General features: G+C 31.9%; 1 protein-coding gene and 1 long non-coding RNA gene across 3 annotated transcripts in view; one reads left to right on the top strand and one right to left on the bottom strand.

Moving 5' to 3' along the window:
* Positions 1-506: 506 nt before the first annotated feature.
* LOC136039487 (uncharacterized) lies at positions 507-13,629 on the top strand. The gene is made up of 4 exons (XR_010620458.1): positions 507-643; positions 3,051-3,156; positions 11,201-11,323; positions 13,211-13,629. It is a non-coding gene; the product is annotated as an uncharacterized LOC136039487 (long non-coding RNA).
* Positions 13,630-20,024: 6,395 nt separating this feature from the next.
* LOC136039484 (cleavage and polyadenylation specificity factor 73-like) overlaps positions 20,025-27,905 on the bottom strand; it is a 71,810-nt gene continuing 63,929 nt past the window's right edge. For both annotated transcript variants that reach the window (XM_065723272.1, XM_065723273.1), the window contains one exon: positions 20,025-20,315. In XM_065723272.1, the coding sequence (XP_065579344.1) occupies positions 20,091-20,315 (225 nt within the window). In that variant the 3' untranslated portion in view covers positions 20,025-20,090. The remainder of the gene's footprint in view (positions 20,316-27,905) is intronic.

Raw genomic sequence — 27,905 nt, 5'->3', positions numbered from 1 at the left:
GTTTTCTAATACGGTGCAACTGATGGTGTGATTTTTGATGAGATTCTAAGACTTTTAGGTGTGGGGGGGGGTCCACTATTCTCTAAAACAAAGTAAATTTTCTCAGGCTTGTAACTTTTGATGGGTAAGACTAAACTTGATGAAATTTATGTATTTAAGATCAGCATAGAAATTCAATTCTTTCCATGTATCTATTAGCATCAGAATTCCCTTTTTTTGCTCCTATATTTTTCCTATTCCCTTTTTTTTCGCTCCTATATATATATATATATATATATATATATATATATATATATATATATATATATATATATATATATATATATAATACATCTAAAGCGTCTAATCCTCAAATTGGCAATAATATTCTTCTTTCTTTTGGTTTCAATGTCGATGGAAGTTTCTGTCTACCTTGAGTTTTAAAATTGTTTTTACTCTATAACAAGTGTGTGAATGTATAATGAAAATACAGACAAAAAAAAACTTTATTCAGTAGAGTTCACTGCCCACTTTGATTTCGTAATACATTTGAGCTGAACCAAATACTAAGTCCCTTTGAATGGAAAAATTTTCTCTTTGTCCTGCACAGTTGTCTGATTCAGCCAGTTGCATTTGAACTTTTGTGAAGCAAGCATCTTTTCAGGCAAGTTTTTATTGATTTATGTTATTTCTTTCACTTTTTTGTAGAGTCAGTTTTAATTCTAGTTATGAAGTTCTTTTCATATACTGAATTAGTCGTAGCTATGACGAAAAATATTAAATTCAAAAATGCCTTAAATTGGTAGTTACTTTTACCGTTAGCATACATAAGCTATAAGATCTTTAATTTATAGGATGAAGAATGTTTCTATTAATCAGATTATCATATTTTCTTTTATTATTACAAGCTACACTTTTTAAAATTATTGTGAATAATAATTTGGCAAATTATTATCTCACTCTCAATGTTACTACCAGGCGAAAAAAGTAGTTATATTCATGCAAAATCGTAAAATTAACAAAAAAGTCGTTTCTAAAAAAGTCATAAAAAATGAATTTAATTAAAATGATTTTAAAGAATTTCTTATTTCAGCACTTGTAATTCCTTAGTATTAGATAGACTTAGGTGACATGCAAGGCTAGCCTATTCCTGCCTTACCTTTAAATCTAAATCTAACTAAGATACTTCTTTATAAGTTTTTATTGATTCACATTCATCCTTTTATGTAAATTCATAGCAAACCATATAACTGGCTTTTGTATAAAGTGAATATACCACTCTGCCTTTTTTTAATGTTCTTTACGAATATAATAATCGCTTCTATCCTAAATTCAGATTTAAGCACTTTTTAACCTAAACTAACCCATCTCAACCTAACCTAAACTAACCTTATTATAAATAATTTTAGTACTGAGAAAATTTAGTATTATTTTGTCGAAAACGACGTGGAGAAAACGTAGCATTATTTTGTCGGAAACGACGGATAACTCGTACTTTAATTGAATATTTGTCATTTTTAAGAGCTAAAACAGTGCTTAAATCTGAATTTAAGGTAGAATCAATTATTATACTCGTAAAGAGCATAAAAAAAAGCATCGAGTGATATATTCACTTTATACGAAAGCCTGTTTTATACGAAGAAATATGGTTTGCTATAAATTTACCTCCCTTTGTTGTTTTTAGTCTTCGACTAAAGTTTTGACGATTACTAGCAGTTGGTATAATTATTAACAGTTTAATTATTTTTCGACGTTGATTTTCTACAATCTTGTTTTTAATAAGTTCTTTAATGAGTTGGATTTTTGGCAAATTAGAAGTATAGGCTTCGGCACCCGGCACCCGGCCAAATACTCCGGCACCCGGCAATATATTACTACGGAATTGCAACATACACAATGAAAAAGGGGTTACACGTCAATTCAACTTTTTAACTCGACTTCAATTCCGTTCAAGTACCAAGAACATATTTTTCTTCTATTCATAAGAAATATCTTAATTAATTTTTGTTCATAAATCAAGAATATATCTTATATATTTGAGTACCTTTTTTTTGCCTCTTGGCCCACCTTAGGTATATCCATTAAATAAAAAAGAAAATAAGTTTCAACTGAAAGTAAGGAGGGACATTAAGACTTAAACAGAACAGAAATTACTTCTTAGATGAGAGGGGCTGCCCTCTCCTCAATTATTCGCTCTTTATGCTAGTACTTTAGTTTTTTAGTGCTTTGAAAAAGCTTCTTATTCCAATTCAACGACCCTTGTGGTTCAGCGGTTATTCTTAAAGAATTTTGAAAACAAGTCAAACTTTAGCGTAAAGAGCGAGGAGCCTCAGTCACATGCGTAAAGAGCGTAGTTATGGTTTTCAGCGTAGACCCAATCTAGTAGAGAACGAAGTTCAGCCCATAGTAAGCGAACACTTAAAAATGCGTCTGGAAAAATAAATAAATAAAGAAGAATTACAATTCGAAGCAAATTTCAGAAATGGCAACTTATTACCGTTATTCTTAATATTAAAAAGTTACTGGGAATATTGTTTTATTTTTGAATTTCAATAAACAGTCTGAAACCTCTCGAAAATGCTGTTGGATCAAAATTAAAACTGCATCATTAGAATTAGCATGGAATACCCTATTCAGGAAAATTCCAGCCCTCACCTTGAACAATAACGAAAATCATTTCTTTGCGCGAGAATGATATTCCATAACATGTTCCATTGCATGACAATAAACCAATATTTCCTTTTTACAAATATAGTATAGCGTAAATCAGTAGTTTCCATCTGATTTCGGGCCATGCCCCATCAGAGCATTTCTGAAATCATGAAACCCCGGCCCTAATCGTTTGTTGCTCAAAATTTTACGTTTATTTTCCAGAAAGAAGCTTAAAGAGCCATTAACTATCTTTAACTTATTCGGAAAAATTTGGAAAGGTCTCTTTGTGGATAATTCCATCCTCGGAGAATTCCCCTCTCCCAAGCAGATATCTCCCTTACGGAAAACTACTCCGCCGAAAAACACCCATCTTGGAAAATTTTATTCTTTCATAATTTCATACTTTTTCATGTTTTCAGGGATAATGGCTACAAAATACTTACGGACTTGGAAGTCTTGGAAGAGATCTCCGTGTTCTCGTCACTTTTGAAACCAATTGAAAAGTCAAAATCCAAGTCTCAGCGGGTGAGTTTAACAATTCTTTATCCAGGTATCCAGAGTGCCCTAATTTTAATTAGTTTTCTAAATGAGAGAAGAAACATAAACTTGCAAAAATTTCTGAATCCTGTAGCTCTATGTAGTGTGTTTAAAAAATATTCAAATTCCTGGGTCAGAGAAGATGGAAGTTGATTGTTTGATATGGCTAAATGGAAACTGACACAAGTACATACAAAGAAGGGGGGGGTAAAAAGAGGGACAAAACGTATAGAATTTTGTTTCCTAGAGAAATTTTTTTCTTTTTCCGGTTGGTTACAAAAGAAACTTGTAAGTATTATCTGACACCAAGATGGACCAGCTTCATAATTTTCGAAAGAAAAAAGCAAAAAGGACGTGGAACTAGATTTTACAAGGAAGTTATCTATTCTTTAACTTGGTATCTTTAACTTGGTATTAACTTTTAAAAATATTTTATAAAAAAAACCTGCTCTTGGGAAAAAACTGCTATTTTTAGCTGATTCATTATTTTCCTTAGTCTTAATAATCTAATGTTGATTAGAACATCTTCCCTTTCCTTGAAAGATTGTTCAGTTCCTTGACAAGAACTAGCCTAGGCAGCTGAATCTATGTTCATAAGAGCCTATGCTTACTTTATATGAGGAATTATTTCTTTATCGTTTCTGAGGCTCATTCCGTTGCTAGCGCACATGAGACTTGGTATTTATTTTGAATTTGTTCATGTATCGAAAGTGCCAGACAGAAACAGGCTAACTAAAAAAAACGCCATACCTTTGCAATATAGAATAAGAAAGACAAGTTAGTAAAGAGCGACAGTACAACTTAAAACGAACAGAAATTATTCTGTATTGTAAAGGGGCTGTCCCCTCCTCAACGCCCCGCTGTTTATTGTACAGTTTAACTCTTTCTTAAAATTCCAATTTATAAGCAATAAAAAAGTTTAGCGTGAGGAGTAGGGCGTTAAGCATGGTAAAGTCCCTTTCATATACTGAATAATTTCTATCCCTTTTTAGTTTTAATGCCGTTTTTTACTTCCAGTTAAAAAAACTTATTTTTTTTCAAATTTAATTTCTGAATGTCTTTGATTTAGTGCAGGTTTTGAATTTGATTCAGCGTCCATGAATAATTAAAGCGAAATTTACATATTAATTTTACTTTTTTAAAGTATTAATAATCTTATGATAACCTATGTTCGATTTATAGTTCATTTGCTTAAGAATGACTCCTGAATCAAAAATGTAATTTAATTAGAGTTATAACTTCTTTCAAAAGTTAAAAATTAAGCTTTAGCGTAAGATCGAGCTACTGAGGAGAGCCAACCCATCTCATATACATATTATTTTCTGTTCTTTTTAAATTTTAAAGATGCTTCTTACTTACAGTTGAAAAAAACTTGATTCTTATTTAATTGCTAATCGTTTATTAAGTAGGGTCATGAAATCCGGCTCCCCCTTCATGGAAAATCCCCCCCCCCCCGAGGAACTTCTCCATGAAAAGATTCTCCCTCGTAACTTAAATAAGGGATATTTGCTGAACTATTTTTGTAAGGCTTAGTAACAAAACGGCCAAAAAGGTCGAAACTATTTTTATGAAAATGAGAGTCGCAATTTGAGCAATTCTCAAATGGCTGAAATGAATGAAATAAGGGACCTTTAAACGATATTAAATAAAAAAAACTAGTTTTTTTAACTGAAAGTAAGGAGCAACATTATAACTTAAAACGAACAGAAATTACTCCGTATATGAAATGGGTTATTCCCTCCGCAATCCCTCCCTCTTTACGCTAAAGTTTTTAATTGTTTTAACAAGTAGAATTATGGCAAAGAGTCAAACTTTAGCGTAAAGAGCAAGAGATTGCGGAGGGAACAACCTATTTCATATACGGAGTAATTTCTGTTCGTTTTAAGTTTTAATGTCGCTCATTACTTTCATTAGTTTTTATTTATTTAATTTCTGAACGTTTTTGAATTAATGCATGTTTGATTTTGGCTCTCCGCACATAAAATATTAAAATGAAATTTGTATATTAATTCTTTTTTTGGCTAAATGGCTTTCTCTTAGTTTTGATCAGACGATTTTGAGAAATAAGGGGTGGCGAAGGAGGCCTAGCCTCCAATTTTTCGGCTACCGAAAAAGGCAACTAGAACTTTTATTTTTTAACGAACGTTTTTATTAGTAAAAAATATACGTAACTTAAGAATTAACTTACGTAACAAATTTTTATATTCTTATATTTTTATTATGTATATGAGGGGGTTTGTCACCTCGTTAATGCCTCGCTCTTTACACTAAATCTTAAGTTTTGTCCCAATTCTTTAAGTTAGCATAAAGAGCGAAGTATTTATCTCCTCCTAAATACCTCACTCTTTATGCTAAAGTATTTTTAGAACCCCTCATATGTGTAATAATCTTTGTTCGCTTTAAGTTTTAATACTACTCCTTACTTTAAATTGAAAAAACTTTTTCGTGTTTATTTTTTCATTGTTTTTTTTTTATAGTAATGCTAGAAAATCCTGCGCCCTTTTCATTGATTTTCTCTTCCCCCATGACATATTCCTCCAATGAACGATCCTCCCACATAGCCCCCTCCCTCAACCCCACCCCAAACCAAAAACTCCCCCTGAAAACGTCTGCACACTTCCCAATAACCATTACTGTATGTAAACCCTGGTCAAAGTTTGTAACTTGCAGCCCCTCCGCCAGGGATTGTGGGGGAGTAAGTCATCCCAAAAGACATAGTTATTATGGTCTTCGACTATGTGGAACAAAATGGTGATCTTAAAATTTTGACCCGTTGACTTTGGGAAAAAATGAGCGTGGGAGGGGGCCTAGGTGCCCTCCAATTTTTTGGTCACTTAAAAAGGGCACTAGAACTTTTCATTTCCGTTAGAATGAGCCCTCTTGCCACATTCTAGGACCACTTGGTCGATACGATGACCCCTGGGGAAAAGAAAAAAAAATAATAAACACGCACCCGTGATCGGTCTTCTGGCAAAAAATACGAAATTCCACATTTTTGTAGATTGGTACTTGAAATTGTTTCTATATGGTTCTCTGATACGCTGATGGGATACGCTGATGGGACAAATCAGCAATGGGACAACAAGAGGAAGGTGAAGACCCGAGAAAAAGACCCCCCCCTCCAAAAAAAACAACAACAAATTAATAATCTATATATATAAAAATAAGTTGTCTGTGTGTGGATCTGTGGATGGATCAGGTGACGTCATGTTTGTCCGCATATGACGTCTGAATTATTTCACACTAATACAAAAGAAGAAAAAAACTAAAAAAGGTAAAAACTACAAAAAAAACTAAAAAGAAAAAAAAACTAAAAAAGCTAAAAAACTAAAAAAAAAACTAAAAAAAGGTAAAAATCTAATAACTAAAAAAAACTGAAAAAAATAAAAAAAGGCAAAAACTACAAAAAAAATAAAAACTAATAAAAAAACTAAAAAAGCTAAAAAACTAAAAAAACTAAAAAAACTAAAAAAAGGTAAAAAACTAAAAAAAACTAAAAAAGAAAAAAACTAAAAAAAAGGAAAAAACTGAAAAATAAAAGAGAAAAAGAAAACTAAAAAAATATGAATAAATATATACAAAAATAAGTTGTTTGTGGGTTATGTCTGTCTGTCTGTCTGTCGAGTGACGTCGTGTTTGTCCGCATATGACGTCTGAATTATTTCACACTAATACAAAAGAAGAAAAAAAACTAAAAAAGGTAAAAACTACAAAAAAACTAAAAAGAAAAAAAACTAAAAAAGCTAAAAAACTAAAAAAAAACTAAAAAAAGGTAAAAAACTAAAAACTAAAAAAAACTGAAAAAACTAAAAAAGGCAAAAACTAAAAAAAAAACTAAAAACTAATAAAAAAACTAAAAAAGCTAAAAAACTAAAAAAACTAAAAAAGGTAAAAAACAAAAAAAAACTAAAAACTAAAAAAGAAAAAACTAAAAAAAAGGAAAAAACTGAAAAATAAGAGAAAAAGAAAACTAAAAAAATATTAATAAATATAAAAAATATAAATATAAATATAATATAAATTAGCAATCAACAAAGCACCGAGACACAAATGACGACCGGGACACAGGGAGTATAAATGACGACCAGGACATAAGTAAAAAAAAAAAACTAAAAAAACTAAAAAAAACTGTCTGTCTGTCGAGTGACGTCGTGTTTGTCCGCATATGACGTCTGAATTATTTCACAATAATACAAAAGAAGAAAAAAAACTAAAAAAGGTAAAAACTACAAAAAAAACTAAAAAGAAAAAAAACTAAAAAAGCTAAAAAACTAAAAAAAACTAAAAAAAGGTAAAAAACTAAAAACTAAAAAAAAACTGAAAAAACTAAAAAAAGGCAAAAACTAAAAAAAACAAACTAAAAACTAATAAAAAAACTAAAAAAGCTAAAAAACTAAAAAAACTAAAAAAACTAAAAAAAAGGTAAAAAACAAAAAAAAAACTAAAAAAGAAAAAACTAAAAAAAAGGAAAAAACTGAAAAATAAGAGAAAAAGAAAACTAAAAAAATATTAATAAATATAAAAAATATAAATATAAATATAATATAAATTAGCAATCAACAAAGCACCGAGACACAAATGACGACCGGGACACAGGGAGTATAAATGACGACCAGGACATAAGTAAAAAAAAAAAACTAAAAAAACTAAAAAAATGGTAAAAACTACAAAAAAAACTAAAAACTAATAAAAAAACTAAAAAATCTAAAAATCTAAATAAACTAAAAAAGAAAAAAAAGAAAAAAGGAAAAAAATAAAGGAGAAAAACACAACTAAAAAACGAATGTATATACAGACCGGGACACCGGGATACAAATGACGACCGGGACACAGGGAATATAAATGACGACCGGGACACAGGGACACAACTACAATGGGGACGCCGGGGGGCACAGGGGGATATAAATGACGACCGGGACACCGGGACACAAGGAATATAAATGACGCCCGGGACACTCAAAGAGAAATCACAGACTGGAACACCGGGACACAAATGACGACCGGGACACAGGGAATATAAATGACGACCGGGACACAGGGACATAACTACAAAGGGGACGCCGGGGTGCACAGGGGGATATATAAATGACGATGGCGACTCAGGGAATGGTCGATTAGCAATCACCATCAACAAAGCTCAAGGGCAATCATTAGAATCATGAGGTATAGATCTGAATACGGATTGTTTTCCCATGGACCATTATATGTTGCATGTTCAAGAGTCGGTAAACCTGAAAATCTATTTATATGCACAGACAATGGGACAGCAAAGAATGTTGTATATTCGCAAGTTTTACGTAGTTAAAAACATATATATATATATATATATATATATATATATATATATATATATATATATATATATATATATATATATATATATATATATATATATATATATATCTATATTCACAGGTGAGACATAGGGACACAACTACAATGGGGCGTAACTAATATGGCGCGTAATGACTTACGCGCGCGGGGGGGCTTGGGGGGGGGCGCGAAGCGCCCCCACCAACTAGGTGTTGGGGTGGCACGAAGCGCCACCCCAACATCTAGTAATAAATAAATAAATAAGTACCAGAATAAATTAAAAAATAAGCAATTTGTTGTCACAAACTGTTTGATATACCTATTATTTGTTTTTTTTAGGACATCAAAAATGAAAAATAAGAAATAAATAAAAATAAAGCCATTACTTATTTTCGCATGGATCATGCATAACGGCGTCTGGATTAAGCTCCTTATCATTCATAGTTCATTATTTTCAGAGACACAAAAGCTAAAATAAATTAATTGAACGAATTAGCAAATCAACTAGTAGATAATAGTTATTATATTTTAGTATTAGTATAATGTAATAACTTTTCAACTATGCCAATTCTAGGACGTCAAAAATAACATGACAAGTTCAGTTTGAGTATTTTGCATAGTTTACATTTTTATGTAACATAGTTACATTTTCAGGGTCCATGACGAATCAGTTTTCTGGGGGTATGGGGTGGAGGTGGGAAGTTTAAAATGCTTCCTAAGTCCTAGTTTGAACTGTTCATTCACTCCTGAAAGTTTTTATTTTCGAGTTGACGGTTAGTCACTGTTTTAAGGCCATCAAAATAAGATGGGCAGCTGAAAAGCCTTTCTTAAGCCCAAGTCAAACCGAACATTTATTTCTGAAAACTTCTTTTTTCGAGTTTGGAAGAAGTTACTCTTTCGAGGACAAAAGATACGAAAGAGAAGCTGAAAATTTTCCCCAGGCTTTTTTTTTGTATTTATACCGTGAAAGTTTCAATTTTCTGTGTCCATCACAGATCCGTTTTTCGCCCAAATTTCCGAAAAACTGAATTTACGACCAAATCTACGAAAAACCTGAATTTACAACCAAATATACGAAAAGTGCTGAAAATACTTTCTCAAAGAATTAGTTTAGCCAACATGGGAGATTGGAAGTTGCTGTTAATGTGCCAAGGCCTAATTTCAGCTAAATCCAGTTCCGACAGTTCAGTCCTTTTTGATACCATGAGTGGGAAAGAGCAGCCCTTATAGGACTTTGTCCTATATACCACGCTTGAGAGCTCTTCATAGAGTTTCACTCGCCTTTGGGAGGACTCGAGGGGTGACTAACACACTCATTTATGGTAATTTTGGTGATTATGGTAATTCTGGTGTTTGTAATTTAAGACAGACAGCTAGGTTATATTCATTCTCCACAAGCAGGAAATTTTAAAGAACAAAGAGCATCAATGTCTAACTTAACCATTATTTATTAAAAAATTTGCAGAAACCTCTACTGCCATGGTTTTTTTTTCTTTGTTTTTTTGACACGGCAGCGTTTTTTGAAAGAATAAATTTTTGGGAAGGACATCTTTCTTGACACCAAGTAGATGATGTTGATATCCATTGCCATTTCTTGTCTTAATGTACCAGAAACTTCTTTGACAAACTGAATTTTAAGGCTATACTTTAACTTCTGTAAAATAAAGATCTCGGATTTAATAAGGTTTGATTTCGGACAGGCATAGCAATTTTATTGCTTGAGATGGATAAGAAAGATAGTAAATCCAATCTCAGCTGCGTTTTACTTGTTTCTCGCCCTTCAGACCAACGAAACTAAGTAAAAAAAAGGTCACTTATCATTGCTATGTTCAATTGCTCTAATTTTTTTCTTAATTTACAAGCCGATTTTAAGTTTAAAAGTCTTGGCACTTTACTATTATACAAGAAGCACTCGAGAGTTTGGATCGCGAACACGAGACATAATCCGGTACTCACGGTGGTAATGCCAGACAATTAGCTTTGTCTCGAAAGGATACATAGTAACTATATTGTATTTAAACATTCAATTGATATTTTTGTTAGGTTATGTTAGGTTAGAAAAACTTTATTTAGGTTACATATTTAATATATGCTATTCTTTACCTCCCCCCCTAATGTGCAAATATGTAGCCCCAATTTGTTTCTAAACTTTTATATTTTTATTTTACTTAGGTACATTTCATTAGCATTAACCAAACTTCACTTCTCGGGTGTTTCTCGTATAATACTTAAGTACCGAAGCCTTTATGTTAAAACACAATTTCCAGAAAAAAAGTACTTTCCAATAAAAGTTCAGATTAGAATAGAAAATAGACTAGATATATAAAAGGGGGACCAAATACTAGTATGGGCAGCTGTGAAAATGCCGCAATATCTGCAAAATATTGCAAATGATGGAAACGGGCCGAATTGAAAATAATAAGGACCACCATAAAGATTTTTAGAAGAAGAGCTTTAAATTCTCCCATTATAATTTTCTCATCTCACTGAGCTTTAAATTAAATTTCATCTTCATTTTGCTTTTGGGTCAATTTTGTCGCACGAAAGGAATTTATAGTTTTATAAACAATTATCTAGCTGTTCTTATTCTGAGAAGGAGGCCTAAGCCCAAACTATATCCCCTCCCCACTGGGTCAGGTTTGGATATAGACCTTTGAATGTGCTAATCCTTAACTGTTTGGATCATTCATGTTCCTTATGTATTTCTTCTCTTTTATAGGAAAGTTATTCGAAAAACCTCTCTGCCCTTAAGGAAGAAAAAGATAGAAAAATTCATGAGCTTCATGAAATGCTCATCGTGTCCGCTCAAGATCCAACGCCAAAAGGCCGGAATGTTACCGAGGTAATTTTATGCATACAGAAAATTGATGTGTAAAGTTTTATGTGTAATTTTATGTATGAAATTATAGAGAAAAGCTTTGTAGCAAAAAGCTCGTCATCTCAAAACTCGTCACAGAAAACTTGTAATTTAGATTTTCACAGAACACTTGTTCAAAACTAAAATCTCGAAAAAATCAATTCTAGTGAGGATTTGAAGAACTATCCTAAATATTCTACCAATATTCTCTAATTAGATTTTGCCAGACGAGCAAGAATTTACCACACTAGAATTATTGTACCATATTTACATATTAGTAAAAATATTAGTAAAGTAAGTACTATACTTAAAAAGAACTTTTTAAATGTCAAAGTCCTTCTTTTTGAGCAAGTATCTGAGAACAGATACTCTTCTTGTCAGCATTAAGTCCTTCTTTTATGTCTAGATAAGTTATATTTATTACAAATATATATATATATATATATATATATATATATATATATATATATATATATATATATATATACATACATATATATATATATATATATATATATATATATATATATATATATATATATATATATATATATATATATACTGATATGCATATATAAAAAAAGGCTAACTCGCACACAAAAGGACAAAAAAAAATATTAACAAAAAAATTTCAAAATGGTAATTCAGCAGACGGATATAACTAAATGCCAGCTTTGGAATGATATCAAAATTGTCTTTTTTCGTTGATATAGGAGGATCATAGGAGAACAAGAAAACTAACATGCAAGATCTATATTGGAATTAATTTAATTGGACAAAACAATTAATTTGAAAGTTTTGCTTCTCTTCTTCTTTTCTTCTTCTGTTTTTCTCCTCTTTTCTTATTCTTCTCTACTTCTTTTCTTCTTGTTTCTTCTTCTTCTCTTCTTTTGTTTTTCGGTTGATAAAGGCTTCCAGACGGGATAACGCAGCATTCGGGCATTTATTGTTGTTACTTTTTTCTCTTCTTAACTAAAAATTTTACCTATGAGTTGAATATCAATGTAATTCATTTCAATTATAAGGAGTGAGCCATTGCGGTCTAAGAAATTAGTCTAATGGTACAGTCTAGCTTTAAGTACTGTGTTATAGTATCCTGGAGGGATTTTGACTTGAAATCTAAAGAAACGAAGAGGATCCTTTCTTTTTTTTTTCATGATACAAGGCAAGCCTTCTCCTTCTTTTTCATTTTTCATGTCCATGTTCTTCTCCTTGTTTACCCCATTTTCGTTTTTTCATGTCTTTTATCTCTTGTAAGTTATTTTTATTCATTCCGTTTTTTGGAACTAAGGCGAGTCACCTAAAATCAGTAAATGATATCAGTAAATGATATCAGTAAATGAGTTATCAGTAAATGATAACTCTGTGGCCCACGGGTCTTAGGCTGCCGACCCCTAGTTTATAATTTATTAGTCTATAGATACATTTTTAAAACGAAATCTGCATATGATCTCCTTAGTTTATTCAAGTTAGTTCAAGCTCATACAATTCATTGGAAGCACATTAAGAAAATGAAATAGGCCTACGTAAAAAAGTTGAATGAAATAAAAATTTAAACTTACCCTATTTAAATGTGACTATTTTTTCCAGGGATTCTAAAGTCAGAACAGTCTAAAGCCGCCTTATTTCGGGTTATATAAGTAAGTTGAGTTTATAGATAAGAATTTAAACACAATCTGTATATGATCTCCTTAGCTTATTCAAGTTAGTTCGAGTTCATAGAACTTGTTACTTTGCTTAGTAGAATTTCATTAGAATATAATACATTAAATACATTGAAAAGCGCATTGAGAAAAGCAAATAGGCCTACGTAAATAAGTTGAATAAAATTGAAATTTAAAAACAACTTTTTAATGTGACTCTTATTTTCAGGGATTCTACAATTAGTATGCAGTCAATACCGCCTTATTTTGGGTTATATAAGTAAGTTGAGTTTATAGATAAGTATTTAAACACAACTACTGTTCATAATCTAAAGGCAGCTTAATAGAAATTTAGTTTAATTTTTAACATATTGTTCAAAACCAGGGGGAGGGGCAGTTTCTTTTCTATTTTTCAATAATGATTATAAATAATTTGTTAATGTTTCCCCTTTCCGATTTTTCCTCCTTTCCATTTTTCCTTACTTCCTAACGGCTTTCCACGAATTGTCAAGAGGCGAAGACTCGCTCCAACCAGAAAGGAGATGCTTGCTTCACAAAAAGGAGAAGAGACTCACGAACAGAAACTCGGCAGTATTTTTTTGAATCAGCATTTTTTTTTGCTGCAATAATAAATTGAGTGTACTTTTATTTGTCGTTTGAATTTAATTTTTATATTTTAGATATAGATTTCTATATGTTAACAATCAGAGTCTTATCAAGATCGAATGAGCACATGGCTCTCGATAATTTCAAATGGAATTTCGTTTAACTGTGGGTATATTTAGTCTCTTTTCTAGTTTGTTTAAGCAATATAAATTTTTTTCAATTTTTTTCATTTCTCTCTTCAGTGGTAGAAAAACTGCTGATTTGAAAAAGTTTAATTTGCGTAGCTTTGCAATGGGAGGGGATAGAAGACAGCTTGTTTGCAGTTTAGATTGTGCTGTGGCCAGAAAAAATGTCTTAGAATTTTCAAATTTAGAAAATAGTTAATATTTTGAAAAAATGGTTAAGCTTCTGTGGAGGAAAGTAAGAAACAGGGATAGAACTTCACAGATGTTGCAAATGCAGAACAACAGCTCTTAGGTTGCTCCCAAACACTTTCTCCTCACACAAAGATCCATTGCTAGTCTATTCTTAGAAATCATATTGGAATTCTGGTCGTTTTAAAGTTGCTGATTACGCCCATCACACAGCCCATGTATGTGACGTGTGGCGTCACGGTAAATCCTCGTTAACGTTTTCGTGCAGTCTGTTTTTGAATGGAGACACGGACATGCAAGGAATCTATTTGAGATGCATGGGATAGCTGTGTATTCCTTTACTAGGTAAAAAAAAAAACTTAGGAGGGCCAAAATAAATTTCAAAATCATAACACCCTACTAACGTATGATTTTTCCTTTTAAAACGACTGTTTCCCGCTGTTTATTCTTATTCTTCTACATGAATTATATTGCTTACTGGCTCTCTTTAGAGCACACTTTCTTGAGTACCATTTAGAGTTCCTTGACTTCTAGTGACTGAATCCTACACAGGAATTACAATTTGATAATTTTACAAATTTGCTCAAAGGACAGAGATGCTAAAACAAAGCTACCTTTGGGTTTTAAGACATTTTGAGAAACCAACAGAATATGTTGAGAGTATTTATTTGAGTTTTATAATACGTTTTATTGATTTAGCTTAAATTATTTGCCTCAGCAATCAATTAAACTATCTTTGAGACTTGCAAAACTCATTTACCTCAGGGACATTCTGTTCCCTCTTTCGTCTTAAGCACATTTTATAACGAAATAATTTGGGAATTGGGTACATAAATATGACGCAAATACCTGTTTTTATAAAGTAAACAGTAATTTCTCGCATCATGAATATGTGTCAAATCAACATACAACAAAATCACTAAAGAATGCAACGAATGGCATTCTGTGAGAACAGTGGGCTAGCAGCAATTGCAGCCGCATGTAGTCTGTTTCACTACCTGTCTCAGGTAAGTGTTTGAAGTTGCAAATAGTTGTAGTCTTAAGTAGGCATAGTAGCAGAAGCAGCAGTAGCAATCAGGGGCTTCATTTTTTTCGGAGGGCCTTGCCCCCCAATAATGTGGACGACCCATGGACAAAGTGCCAAAATAATCATTTTAATTAGGTCTGCACTGTCTGTCGAAAAAACATCCCAATTGTTCTTCTTAGTTTTGTTGTTTGTGGCTTCATTTGATTGGAAATTAAAGCTTCTAGTGACCTTTGTAAGAATAAAAAGTGATTAGAGGGCGAAATTATTTAACTTAATTTTTTGACTTAATTATTATTACGTTTTTCGTAGTGAATTTTAAAACAAAGTAAATAATTTTTTATTATAAAAACTATATAAACTTTTATTTTATTATTAAATAAGGAAAACAAATTTTTTTTTAAACTGAAATTTAGGAGCGACATCTAACTTAAAAGGAACGGAAATTATTACATATATGAGGGGGTTCGTCCTCTCATCGATACCTTGCTCTTTACGCTAAAGTATTTTTGGAAATTTCAAAGGAGCTATTAAACGGCCTTTGTGGTTCAGGGGTCATTCTGAAAAAATTGGAGGAAAATTCGAACTTTAGTGCAAAGAGCGAGGTATTGATGAAGGCGCCACCTCGTATACGTAATAAAAATATATGAATCTAGAAGTTTGTTAACTAAGTTAATTAATAAATTATGCATATTTATTACGAATAAAAACATTCTTAAATAAGATTAATTTGCTAATTTTGTTTTAATTATTCATGTGCGGCGAGCAATAATCAAGATTAAACCACCGAGCAAAGAGTAAGATTAAACTACAAAATGAGCAAAATTTATTCCAAATAGTTGGAGGACCGTATATATATATATATAAGCTCATATATATAGTATATATATTCGTTCCGAACTAGGAGCGAAGTTATTGAACTTAATTTTTTTACTTAATTACTATTGCGTTTTGCGTAGTGAATTTTAAAACAAAGTAAATAATTTTTTATTATAAAAACCATAAACTTTTATTTTATTATTAGATAAGGAAAACAAGTTTTTTTTTTTTTTTTTAACTGAAACTTAGGAGCGACATCAAACTTAAAAGGAAGGAAAATTATTCCGCGTACGAAAGAGACTGTCCCCTCCTACACGCCCCACTCTTTACGCTAAAGTTTGATTCTTTCTCACAGCTCTACTTTTAAAACAATAAAAAACTTTAGCGTAAAGAGCAGGGCGCTGAGGAGGGGACAGCCCCTTTCATATACGGAATAATATTATTGGGGGTTATTCTTTTTATAATAAAATAAAGTTTTAATGATAATAATAAAAGTTTGTTAATTACTATTTTTATTTTTAGTCACTATTGAGTGCCCGGCACAGTAGTAACCGAAACTCTAAAAAACAGAGTTTTGATACAAATATATTACATCGAAAGAATTGAATTTTTATGCTGAATTTAAATATATAAGTTTCTTCAAGTTTAGTTTTACCCATCAAAAGCTACGAGTCTGAGAAAATTTGCCTTATTTGAGAAAAAAGGAAGAAAAAACCCTAAAAGTCATAGAATCTTAATGAAAATTACACCTTCACATTATATCAGACAGCCCTACTCTAGAAGTTTTAAGCTCCTATCTGCAAAAATGTGGAATTTTACATTTTTTTTTTGCTAGAAGAAAGATCACGGATGCGTGTTTATTTGTTGTTGTTTTTTTCCCAGGGGTGATTGTATCGACCCAGTGGTCCTAGAATGTCACAAGAGGGCTCATTCTAACGGAAATTAAAAGTTCTAGTGCTCTTTTTAAGTGACCAAAATAATTTGAGGGCAACTAGTTCTCCAAAGTAACCGGATCAAAATTTTGGGATAGCCATTCTGTTGAGCATAGTAAAAAACATACTAAATATGCCTTTGAGGACAACTTTGAGGGCTCACTTTCACCAGGGGAAGGGCTGCAAGTTTTAAACTTTGCCCATTGTTTACATATAGTATTGGTTATTGACGAAGTATAATGACGTTTTCAGGGAGTTTTTTTCTGGTGGAGAGAGGGGGTCTTGGTATACGTGATAGGATCTTTCCATGGTGTAATTTATCATGGGGGAAGAGAATTTCCATGAAGGGGGTGCTAGATTTTCCAGCATTATTTATAACAATGATGAATTAAATAAAAAACAAGCTTTTTAACTGAAAGTAAGGAGCAACACTAAAACTTAAAACGAACAGAAATTATTACATATATGACGGGGTTCGTCCTCTCATCGATACCTTGCTCTTTACGCTAAAGTCTTTTTGGAAATTTCAAATGAGCTATTAAACGGCCTTTGCGGTTCAGGGGTCATTCTTAAAATATTGGAGCAGAATTCGAACTTGAGTGCAAAGAGCAATATTTGCCCCCCGATATTGTGGACGGCCCACGGACAAAGGGCCAAAATATTCATTTTAATTAGGTCTCCACTGTCTGTCGAAAAAACATCCCAATGGTTCTTCTTATATTTGTTGTTTGTGGCTTCATTTGATTGGAAATTAAAGCTTCTAGTTACTTTTGTAAGAATAAAAAGCGATTAGAGGGCGACCAACCCCTCTCGGGGCCTGTTTTTTTCCAAATTCATCCGAATAAAATTTTTTGCTAGCCATTTTGTTTTGAGTATTTGAAAAGTCCAATAACAGTGGATTAATTATTTAACTTAATTTTCGACTCAAATATCATTGTGTTTTGCCTAGTGAATTTTAAAATAAACTAAATAATTTTTTGCTATAAGAATTATTGAAAAGTTTCGTTTTATTATAAAATAAAATTAAAACAAGTTTTTTTTATTTTACTGAAAGTAAGAAGCGACATTAAGACTTCAAAGGAACAGAAATTATTTGGTATATGAAAGGAGCTGTCCCATCCTCAACGCCCCGCTGTTTACGCTAAAGTTTGACTCTTTCCAAGAACTCTACTCTTTAACACAATAAAAACTTTAGAGTAATGAGCGGGGCGTTGAGGAGTGGACAGACCCTTCAATATACGGAATAATTTCTGTTCGTTTTAAGTTTCTCTATTGTTGTAAATTTCGCTATTGTAAAAAATTCCTATTGTTCTTCTTATTTTTGTTGTTTGTGGCTTCATTTGAGTAGAAATTAAAGCTTCCAGTGACCTTTGTAAGAATCAAAAGTGATTGGAGGGCAACCAGCCCCTTTCTGGGGCCTGAATCACTTATTCAGCTTTTTATTCCCAACTAGTGGACTTGTTTTTAATTCAACTAGAATATGAATATGTGATAAATAAAAATAGCTCTATTAATGTAAAATTTTACCTTCCGAATAATAAAAGATATCTGGATGATCTCTTCGTAATAAATTGCGCGGAGTTTATTCAGATTTCGAAAAATATTTATCCACTAGAGTTAATCCTGGAGCCTAGCTCTGGAACAGGACACTCTGACCATATTTTAGATTTAAATATTGATATTTCAGATAATAATAAACTATTCTTTAAAATATATAATAAAACTGATGATTTTAGTTTTGAAGTAATTAATTTCCCATTCCTCGAAAGCAACATACACTCAAATATCACTTATTCAGCTTTTTATTCCCAACTAGCGGACTTGTTTTTAAGTCAACTAGAATTTGAATATTTGATAAATAAAAACAGCTCTATTAATATAAAATATTACCTTTCAAATAATAAAAGATATCTGGATGATCTCTTGAGCCTAGCTATGAGACAGGACACTCTACCCATATTTTAGATTTAAATATTGACATTAAAGATTATAATAAATTAGTCTTTAAAATATATAATAAAACTGATGATTTTAGTTTTGAAGTAATTAATTTCCCATTCCTCGAAAGCAACATACACTCAAATATCACTTATTCAGCTTTTTATTCCCAACTAGCGGACTTGTTTTTAAGTCAACTAGAATTTGAATATTTGATAAATAAAAATAGCTCTATTAATATAAAATATTACCTTTCAAATAATAAAAGATATCTGGATGATCTCTTGAGCCTAGCTATGAGACAGGACACTCTACCCATATTTTAGATTTAAATATTGACATTAAAGATTATAATAAATTAGTCTTTAAAATATATAATAAAACTGATGATTTTAGTTTTGAAGTAATTAATTTCCCATTCCTCGAAAGCAACATACACTCAAATATCACTTATTCAGCTTTTTATTCCCAACTAGCGGACTTGTTTTTAAGTCAACTAGAATTTGAATATTTGATAAATAAAAATAGCTCTATTAATGTAAAATATTATCTTCCGAATAATAAAAGATATCTGGATGATCTCTTGGTAACAAATTGCGCGGAGTTTATTCAGATTTCAAAATACTTTTATCCACTAGAGTTAATTCTGGAGCTTAGCAATGGGAAAGGACACTCTGACCATTTTATAGATTTAAATATTAATATTTCAGATAATAATAAATTAGTTTATAAAATATTTAATAAAACTGATGATTTTAATTTTGAAATAATCAATTTCCCATTCCTCAAAAGTAATATACATTCAAATATCACTTATTCACCTTTTTATTCACAACTATTTAGGTATGCAAGAATTAGCAGTAATTACACAGATTTTAAAAATAGTTCTTAAAAGCTTAGCCAAAAATTGATCGCCCTACTAGGGCGCCCTACTAGACTATAGGCAACCCGCTCTAGATGTCTTCTCTTGACTTCTAATCTCAGATACATTCTCAGATACAATATTCTAGATATTGATTCTAATATCTAAGATACTGATTCTAATCAGATACAATCTCAGATACACCGCCAACAAGACCAAAGAAAAGTTATTGAAAAATTTATTTTAGAACTCTATCAATCTCGAAACTGTTGTTTCGCATAGAATACGAAACGGTATTTACAATAGAGGTCCAAACAAAAATACAAGCATTAGAGGGCCGATAAAGGGCCATCATGCATACAAAACAAAAATGGATTTTGATTTGATTTGAGAAACTGGATAGAGGGGGTTGCTGAAACGAAAGACAGAATTTTCAAAATTTACTGCAAAATTCAATCTTTTTCAAACCTAACTTCCACACTCTAAAAGCCAATAGTAGTCTTTATAATAAAATATTATCAGATTAACTTAAAGAAACAAAATTTAAATTGGTTTCACATCTGAATCGCAGAAATAGGAGCAAGGGAGTTGTAGAGACGAGACACAGCAGTTTGCAAAATTTTCTGCAAAGTTAAATCTTCTTCACAAGTGACCTTCAAATTATAAAAGTCAATAATAGCCTTTTTATCATCCACAGTCACATAAAAATCGTCTTTGGTTACGGATTTAGGGACCGCAGCTTCGCCAAACATATCCCGCAGCATTTCAACCAAACTATCCTGAAAAACAAGAATATCTGAATATTTGGCAACATTGATCTTTTTTTCCGTTTCCTAGATGTCCGAGTTCTGACCCATTCAGGAAACAATCACGTAGTATTTACAGAATGAATGACACTGAACCCAACCGAAGAGTTAACTGCTTTTCTACCTTCTACTTTCTACCTTCTACCTTCTACTTTTCTACCTTCTATCTTCTACTTTTCTACCTTCTAGTGAATTTGTCAGAAAATCCGTAAAAAATGAGAAATCCTGAAGAAAGGAGCGATTTGTCTGACTTCCGACTTTGTTATTTAACTAAATGTACACAGCGAAAGGACCCAGGACCTGGCAAAAATGCTTTTCGGCCAAGATCCAGTCCTGAGCATTACATAGCTCTAATTTAAATAAAAACAACCAGATAAAAGCATCCAAAGAAACTCAACGTACCAGCCATAACAACAAAAAAACATTAAAAAAATATTCTATTGACAACTCCCATGACGAAAGAAATTTCTTCTTTTTAAAGTTAAATTATCAGATTCTTAGATTTTTGTCTGGTATATTCCAAACTGGCGATAAAATTACAATTGGACGATAATTACTTAAATCAGATTTATCAACTTATTTATACAACGGAATTACTCGGGCAATTTTCCATCTACTAGGAAATATACCTGAATTGATGCTAAATTGAAAATGTGGATAAGTGGTTCAAAAATAACTCCGGCAATATTCTTTTAACAAATTTGTTGATAGTTCATCATGTCCCACTGAATTACCGTTTTTTATGTTTTTGATAGTCTTTTGGAATTCTACGAAACTAACAGGGGCCAGAAAGATAATGATGATAACCCTTATAGCCACCGAATATATGCAAATGCAGTATGCCCTTTTTGTGCAAGATCGTTCAGAATCTTACATTATTGAAAAATTATTGTATTGTATTGTTAATTATTGAAAAAACCTCTGTTTAGATGGAAATCTAAGGTTCAAATCCAACACCAGTAATAATTTTTAAAAGCAATTATCTTTAATTACTGCATATTTCACACAGGCATGTATGCAATAAGGGTTCGATGTGTCAGTAGCTCTTTACATTTATAAACATCTTAATTTTTAGCGATTAAAAAGGATTAAAAAAAAACGTTTTATCTTATTTCTCTAACACTATTTTCGAAAGTGAATCTACTGAAAAATGCAGTTAAGTTTATCGTTTTGATTTTTGACCCTGAAGTTAAAACTTTATTTCAGGGAAATGGTAAGGTATATATAGACCATATTTAATTTGAAAAAAATATGGGGTATTTTTATTTGAGAAAACATTTTTTATTTTTCTTTTTATCATTATGTACCAAAAAGAATTAGATTATCGATAATTTTGAAAATCTCGTTTTAACACGCTATTCTTGAGGCTACAATAATACCTCTTACTTAGAAAACCTTAGTGTGATCATACGCTATTTACGAAACCTTTTTATTCACTCATGCGCACACTTAAATCAGCGTTTCGACTTCAAAAATTTTTTGTCAAATTTACAGTTCTCGAAGGCTCGGTAAATGCATTTAGGGTCTTACAGCAGAAAGCGGCTATTCGCTGTTCCATTTCCGTAAGTGACCCCCAACTTTCGACTAATAAAAAATGATAAGGATATTAAAGTACCAAGAGGAACCACGAGGTAGGTCCACGTGGACCAACCCAACCATCAGGTAAGACCGATTCATACTTGAAAACTGCCATTCTTTTCTTTTGTTTGCATCTAGATCTAAATTTTAAGGGTACTGCAACATTTTAATCAGTGTTGTTACCGTGTTGAAACCTGAAAATAAATAATAAGCTAATTTACTAAATTTGACATCAATTTCCGTCCGTAAAAGTTCATTCTTTTTAGCTTATTTTTCGCTGATTTTTACCCACGTTCCCCTTTTTATAAATGTGTCGCCTGTTACAACAAGAAACTAAATACCTCCATATGGAGGCCTTTTTCGTTAAAGATTGAAATATCGATTTTGTTTCTAATTTATTAAAATACGTATGGTTGGGTAAATTTTTACTTGACCAATAAAACCAATCAGATTTATTTAAATGTCCTTGGTATGTTATAAGCTTTTGTGTAAAAATTTTCTTTCCGTGGCTATGGTCATTTACAAGTGATATATATATATATATATATATATATATATATATATATATATATATATATATATATATAATATATATATATATATATATATATATATATATATATATATAATATATATACATATATATGTATATATATAATATATATATATATATATATATATATATATATATATATATATATATATATATATGTATATATATATATAAAATATATATATATATATAATATATATATATATATATATATATATATATATATATATATATATATATATATATATATATATATATATATATATATATATATATATATATATATATATATATATATATATATTCTAAAAAAAATCTAAAAATTTGGCATACCAACACTTTCTGGCCTAAAAACACGATCTACATAGGTCACGAATTTAGGAAAATTTCCTCCCCTCCCCTATTGCATTGAGTACATTTTTCTTAGATCCTTTGCGAAATGAAAATAAGAGAGTAAAAAAGCGGAGAAAACTGTTGAAATGATGTTCGACTATTGGACTAGAATAGGGTGACGGATATCAATCATGTCGTTACTATTCATAAAGCTTTTGATCAGAGTTAATTAAGTATCGTAACTTGCAATTGTTGCATTGATTAGCCACTTTGAAGGTCAACTGATCCTTGAAAACAGGGGTGGCTCGAAGCACCCAGTCCAGAGAGGGGGCGACATCCCCTCATTTAAATAACTCCTAGATCACAGTATACAAATCGTCAAAATTTATTATACATTAATCCTTTACCATTTGTACTTATCTACGGGGACAAAAAAGAAGCATAAACAGAATGCCTCGTCTTTAGAGAGAGAAAGATGGGTTTTTTAATATAAATAACAAAACAGAACAAGCAAATGGCCCTAAGCAAAGCTTGTTTGGGCTTACAACCCCAATACACTTACAAATAAAAACAATACGGAAAAGAAGAAGAAAATAAAAAAGAAAAGAAAAGAAAAGGAAAAGAAGAAAAAAAAATCAATTACCCTGTATTTCAATCGATACGGAATTACACTTCAAAAGAGACAAAACAAAAAGAAACTAAAACCACTTGACCAGTATCGCCTAAAACAAAACCAACATCTTGGCTCCACATGAGGTCCACTCAACTATCAAAACAATAAATATTAAGGCAAAATAGCTTTAATTCCCGCCGAAATTAAAGAAAATTATCCATGTTTCTCAAAGTCGTAGGTAAATAATTCCATACATGGGGTCCTAGATGCCGAATAGAAAATTGAGATCTACAGGTAATAGGAAGCGGACGACGAATTGTATTGGAGTTTCTCGTAAAATGTGTATGAATATCACTTCTTAATTCAAACGTACTTTTAAAACATATTGGTAAACAATTTTGAAAATATTTATATATAAACAGGCTTTGATAAAAAGTAATAAGTCCTGCTAAAGGCAAGATTTTGCAATCTATATACCTCTTTTGAACCGAGTCTTTAAAACCTACACCACATAACACTCGAAGCGCTTTCTTCTGCAAAACTCGAATATGATGGAGATGAGAAGGAAATGTACTACCCCAAACATTACAACAATATAGCAGATAAGGATGAATTAAGGGATAATACAGTGTTCTTAAAATATCTCTTGGTAAAATATACTTCAACTTTCTTAAAATGCCAACATTCCTAGCGAGGGAAAATTAAAATGCGTAACCAAGAACAGCTATATTTATATTCAACTTTTCTTCAAAGTGGGCCACCGCTGGACAATTTCGTTTAAGTCAGTCGCATTAATGATGTCTTTCCCATTCGCCAGCAACATGAGGGAATCTAATCAAGAAACAATAATGGCAGTTCTCAGGAAATTCTTAAAAAACTTGAGCTTGCTAAATGTTCTTTTGACAGAAGCAACTGCAACAGGCGGAGTCGCAGCCAATTTTTAAATCTTGAAGTTGATGTTGCCGCTAATTCCCTTCGCCTAGGACTTCTCTGAAGCAAGTAGCGTCTTTATCAAAACTGAAACAGATCTTCAAGCTCTACTTAAAAAATAGTAGAATCTTGAGTTCGTTCTTGGTGTGGAAGGAACATTGTTGCTATATCAATATCTGCTACGGAAACCTTTTTTTTTTAAAGGAGGCTGAAGTAAGGAGTAAAATGGCTAAAAATTGACAAGGTAAGCTCTAAGATCATCTCCGTAATTATAGACAATCTTTCAAGCAGGATTCTCAAATGTTGTCACTATAACTGATACATTGATATCAAAACGAGATTGGTCGAGGTCACCGACGATGATGCCTGACGAAATCTGCCTCTGGATCGACTTCTCTCATTCTGGCGAAAACTTTTACATTGTCAATGAAATCGTACATTTCATCCTCCGATATTCTTTCAAAAGCTAACTTCAAATCTTCAATTTTCGATTAGTTGATGATGTGAACCACCTCTTCTTCAAGTTTTTCTGTTGCTATTTTGATCTTGTACATGATTTTTTTACAAACATGAGGCAAGCAATAAATTCGAAGTTTAGAATCCTTTTCAGAAAGCCGCTAGCTTGTGCCTTTGTCTTCACATCGGTGTTTTTTTATCTTTTTTTTTCGTAAATGGCTGAAACTATTGCTTAAAACAAAGTAGCTGTAGCTACTGCTTGTGTTTCAGCCCTTACAGTTCACCGAGTCCGTGGTAAGTTTTTGATATTAAGGCTGTTTTCAATCAAAGAGAGTTCATCTTTAAGGGTGGCAAAACGATTTGTAGATGAAAAGAAGAACACGTATATGTCGTCAAGGATGTTGAAAAGCTCGACTATCAAAAGAGATGAATTGTAACTATGTTCTTTCACAATACTTAGTCTATGGGCCTGGCAGGGAATATAAGGCACGTGGTAATAAAGAAGTCCAGATATTTTCTGCTGCTCTCTGTTAAACTGTCCAAACATCGAACTTGCACAGTCATAAGACTGGGAAGCTATTTTATCCAGAAGAATTCCTCTCCTTGACAATATTCCTATTATAATTTCTGCCATACCCTGCCCGTTTTTTATTATTAGCCACGGTAACATCATAGTTTCCTTCTAGGTTTCCCTTCCGAGTTGATACTGCGGATTGTGACCCCAAGCTTATCAAAATGTGAAGCATCGAGTATCGTATCAGCCATTATAGAATAAAATTTTGAATTCTAGACTTCGTCGAGGATCTTCTCCCTAATTTCTGATGAATGAAAGTCAATGAACTCGTTCCGAGAAATTGTTCGTAAGTAAGTAAATTTGTACGGTCTAAATCAGGTATCAAGAGTTGCGACATATATTGCTAGAAGTTGAACAATGCAAACAAAGCTACCGTTTTGTATCCCAGCGTCTTCAAAAGAACTCCTGTCCAGGGGAAAAAAATTCTGCATACACAACTAAATCTTGGTTGACCTACTCAAGTGTTGTATTCGTCTCAACCTCGTATTATGATCGATTTTTTTTTAACTGTCCTGTATGCACTTGCTTTGAAAGAGTCTCCTGGGGATCCTGTTCTTTGAATTCTAAACTTTTCCAATGTGTTTAAAAAATTCTTACCTTCTTTTCTACTCATAGTGAAAGTTTGGCCAACGTTCCATACACGTGACCTTGTCTCTTACTTTTGGTTTGTTCATTTTATCTTGTCAGACTTCAGTTGAATTTTTCCGAACTACTGAACTAACAGACAAAAACAAATCATACGCAACTATAAACAGATTTTTAAGTCAAGCTGCAATGCTACCAGTCAAGTCCCTTCAAACTTGGTTTAACTTAAAACAACTCTGTTTAAATAAAAAATTATCAAAAATAAGTATTAAACCATAAAATAAAACGACCATATGCTATTTACATGTAAATTCAGTTTTTGATGTCTACGACAGAAGGTAAGCAGGGCTAAAATCAACTATTTCTCTATTCGGAATTCTGAAAATTCCGAAGTCTCTTCAGGAGAAGGAAAATACAACATAGACTATCTCTGGCTGAATTGAGCACCTAGGAATTGGATGAGGCCAAAATAAACGACAAGTAGCGGCTAGTTCTGAAAGACCAGACAAAAACAAATCATACGCAACATTTAGGCATTTAAAATCGTGCAAAAACATTTAAACCTGGTTTAATTTAAACGACTCTGTTTAAATCCCAAATTATTACAAATCAGAATTAAACCATAAAATAAAATGACCCTATTCTATTTACATGTAAATTCGGTTTTCGGTATCTACGACTGAAGGTAAGCACTGCTAAAATCAGCCATTAGTCTATTCAGAATTCTGAAAATTCCAAAGTCTTTTCAGGAGAAGGAAAATACAGTAGACTGTCTCTGACTGAATTGAGCGCCTAGGAACTGGATGAGGCCAAAATAAACGACTTAAATGACTTCACAAAAAGTAGCGACTAGTTCTGAACGGCCAGACAAAAACAAATCAAACGCGGGCATAACCAGGTTGAGGCATAAGCTGCTACCAGTCCTATCCATTTAAACCTGGTTTATTTTAAACGACTCTATTTAAAAACAAAATTAAAATTAAACGATAAAATGAAACTACTCTATTCTATTTACATACGAATTCAGCTTTTGGTATCTACAACTAAAGCCAAGTTTTGCCAAGATCAACTATTTCTTTACCGTAAAGTTTGAAAATGCTGAGTTCTTTCCAGGACCAGGAGACTATTTCAGAATTGAACATTTGGACCACCATGAGTTCAAAATAAATGACTTGTACGACTTTATGAAAATCAGGGGGTGAGTCCCCACTTCAACCCCCCTTCAAGCCACCCCTCCTTGAAAACTTACCAAAAATAAATTTTTCAAAGAAAATGGTGCCTGATTAACGTTTAATAGATCAATCTATTTTTTGATAAACCAGGTAAAGAAGGGAGTAAGCAATTTTTCCCAAAATTATGATTTTTGTATATAAGATAAGCTATTTCATAATATACATTGGGACTCCTTATTTTTATTTGGGTCGTTTAACAGACACGGTAATTTTTATTTCGATTTAACTCTATTTTTATCTTTTGCAAAATCCCATGGCATTTATTACCCAGAATAAACCTCTGAGTTTGCCAGGGATGCTAATTGGAGGGGTAGAATTGCCTCTTAGAGATTGAAAAATGCCTTCACCTTTATTGAAAGTAAATCTAGAATAAATACAGAAAATTTTCCTTGCGTTAATCAGGGTACGGGAATTACGCAGTACCGCGGGAAAGGGGGATGTACCGGACACTGTTCTTATGTCAAAAATTTGCTTCACTGAGCAAAGCTAGGTCCCCTGGTACAGTGATGATAATAGTGAAAGAGCAAAAATGCACATGATTTAAGACTAGAATAAAGTTTCAGGAGATAGAATATAATATTCTTTACCTAAAAGTTCATAATATTTCTGACTCCCTAAAAATCGACTTTAAAAATTACAACGTATATAAGTTATATGCATAGTAAATGGTTCATGACTAACAATACAGGTTAACAAGCTATTAGTGACT

Source organism: Artemia franciscana, chromosome 19 (genome assembly GCF_032884065.1).
Source record: "Artemia franciscana chromosome 19, ASM3288406v1, whole genome shotgun sequence".
In the NCBI taxonomy this organism is placed as follows: domain Eukaryota; kingdom Metazoa; phylum Arthropoda; class Branchiopoda; order Anostraca; family Artemiidae; genus Artemia; species Artemia franciscana.
Note: the sequence above shows the minus strand (reverse complement) of the source record. Positions and strands in the feature narration are given on the sequence as shown.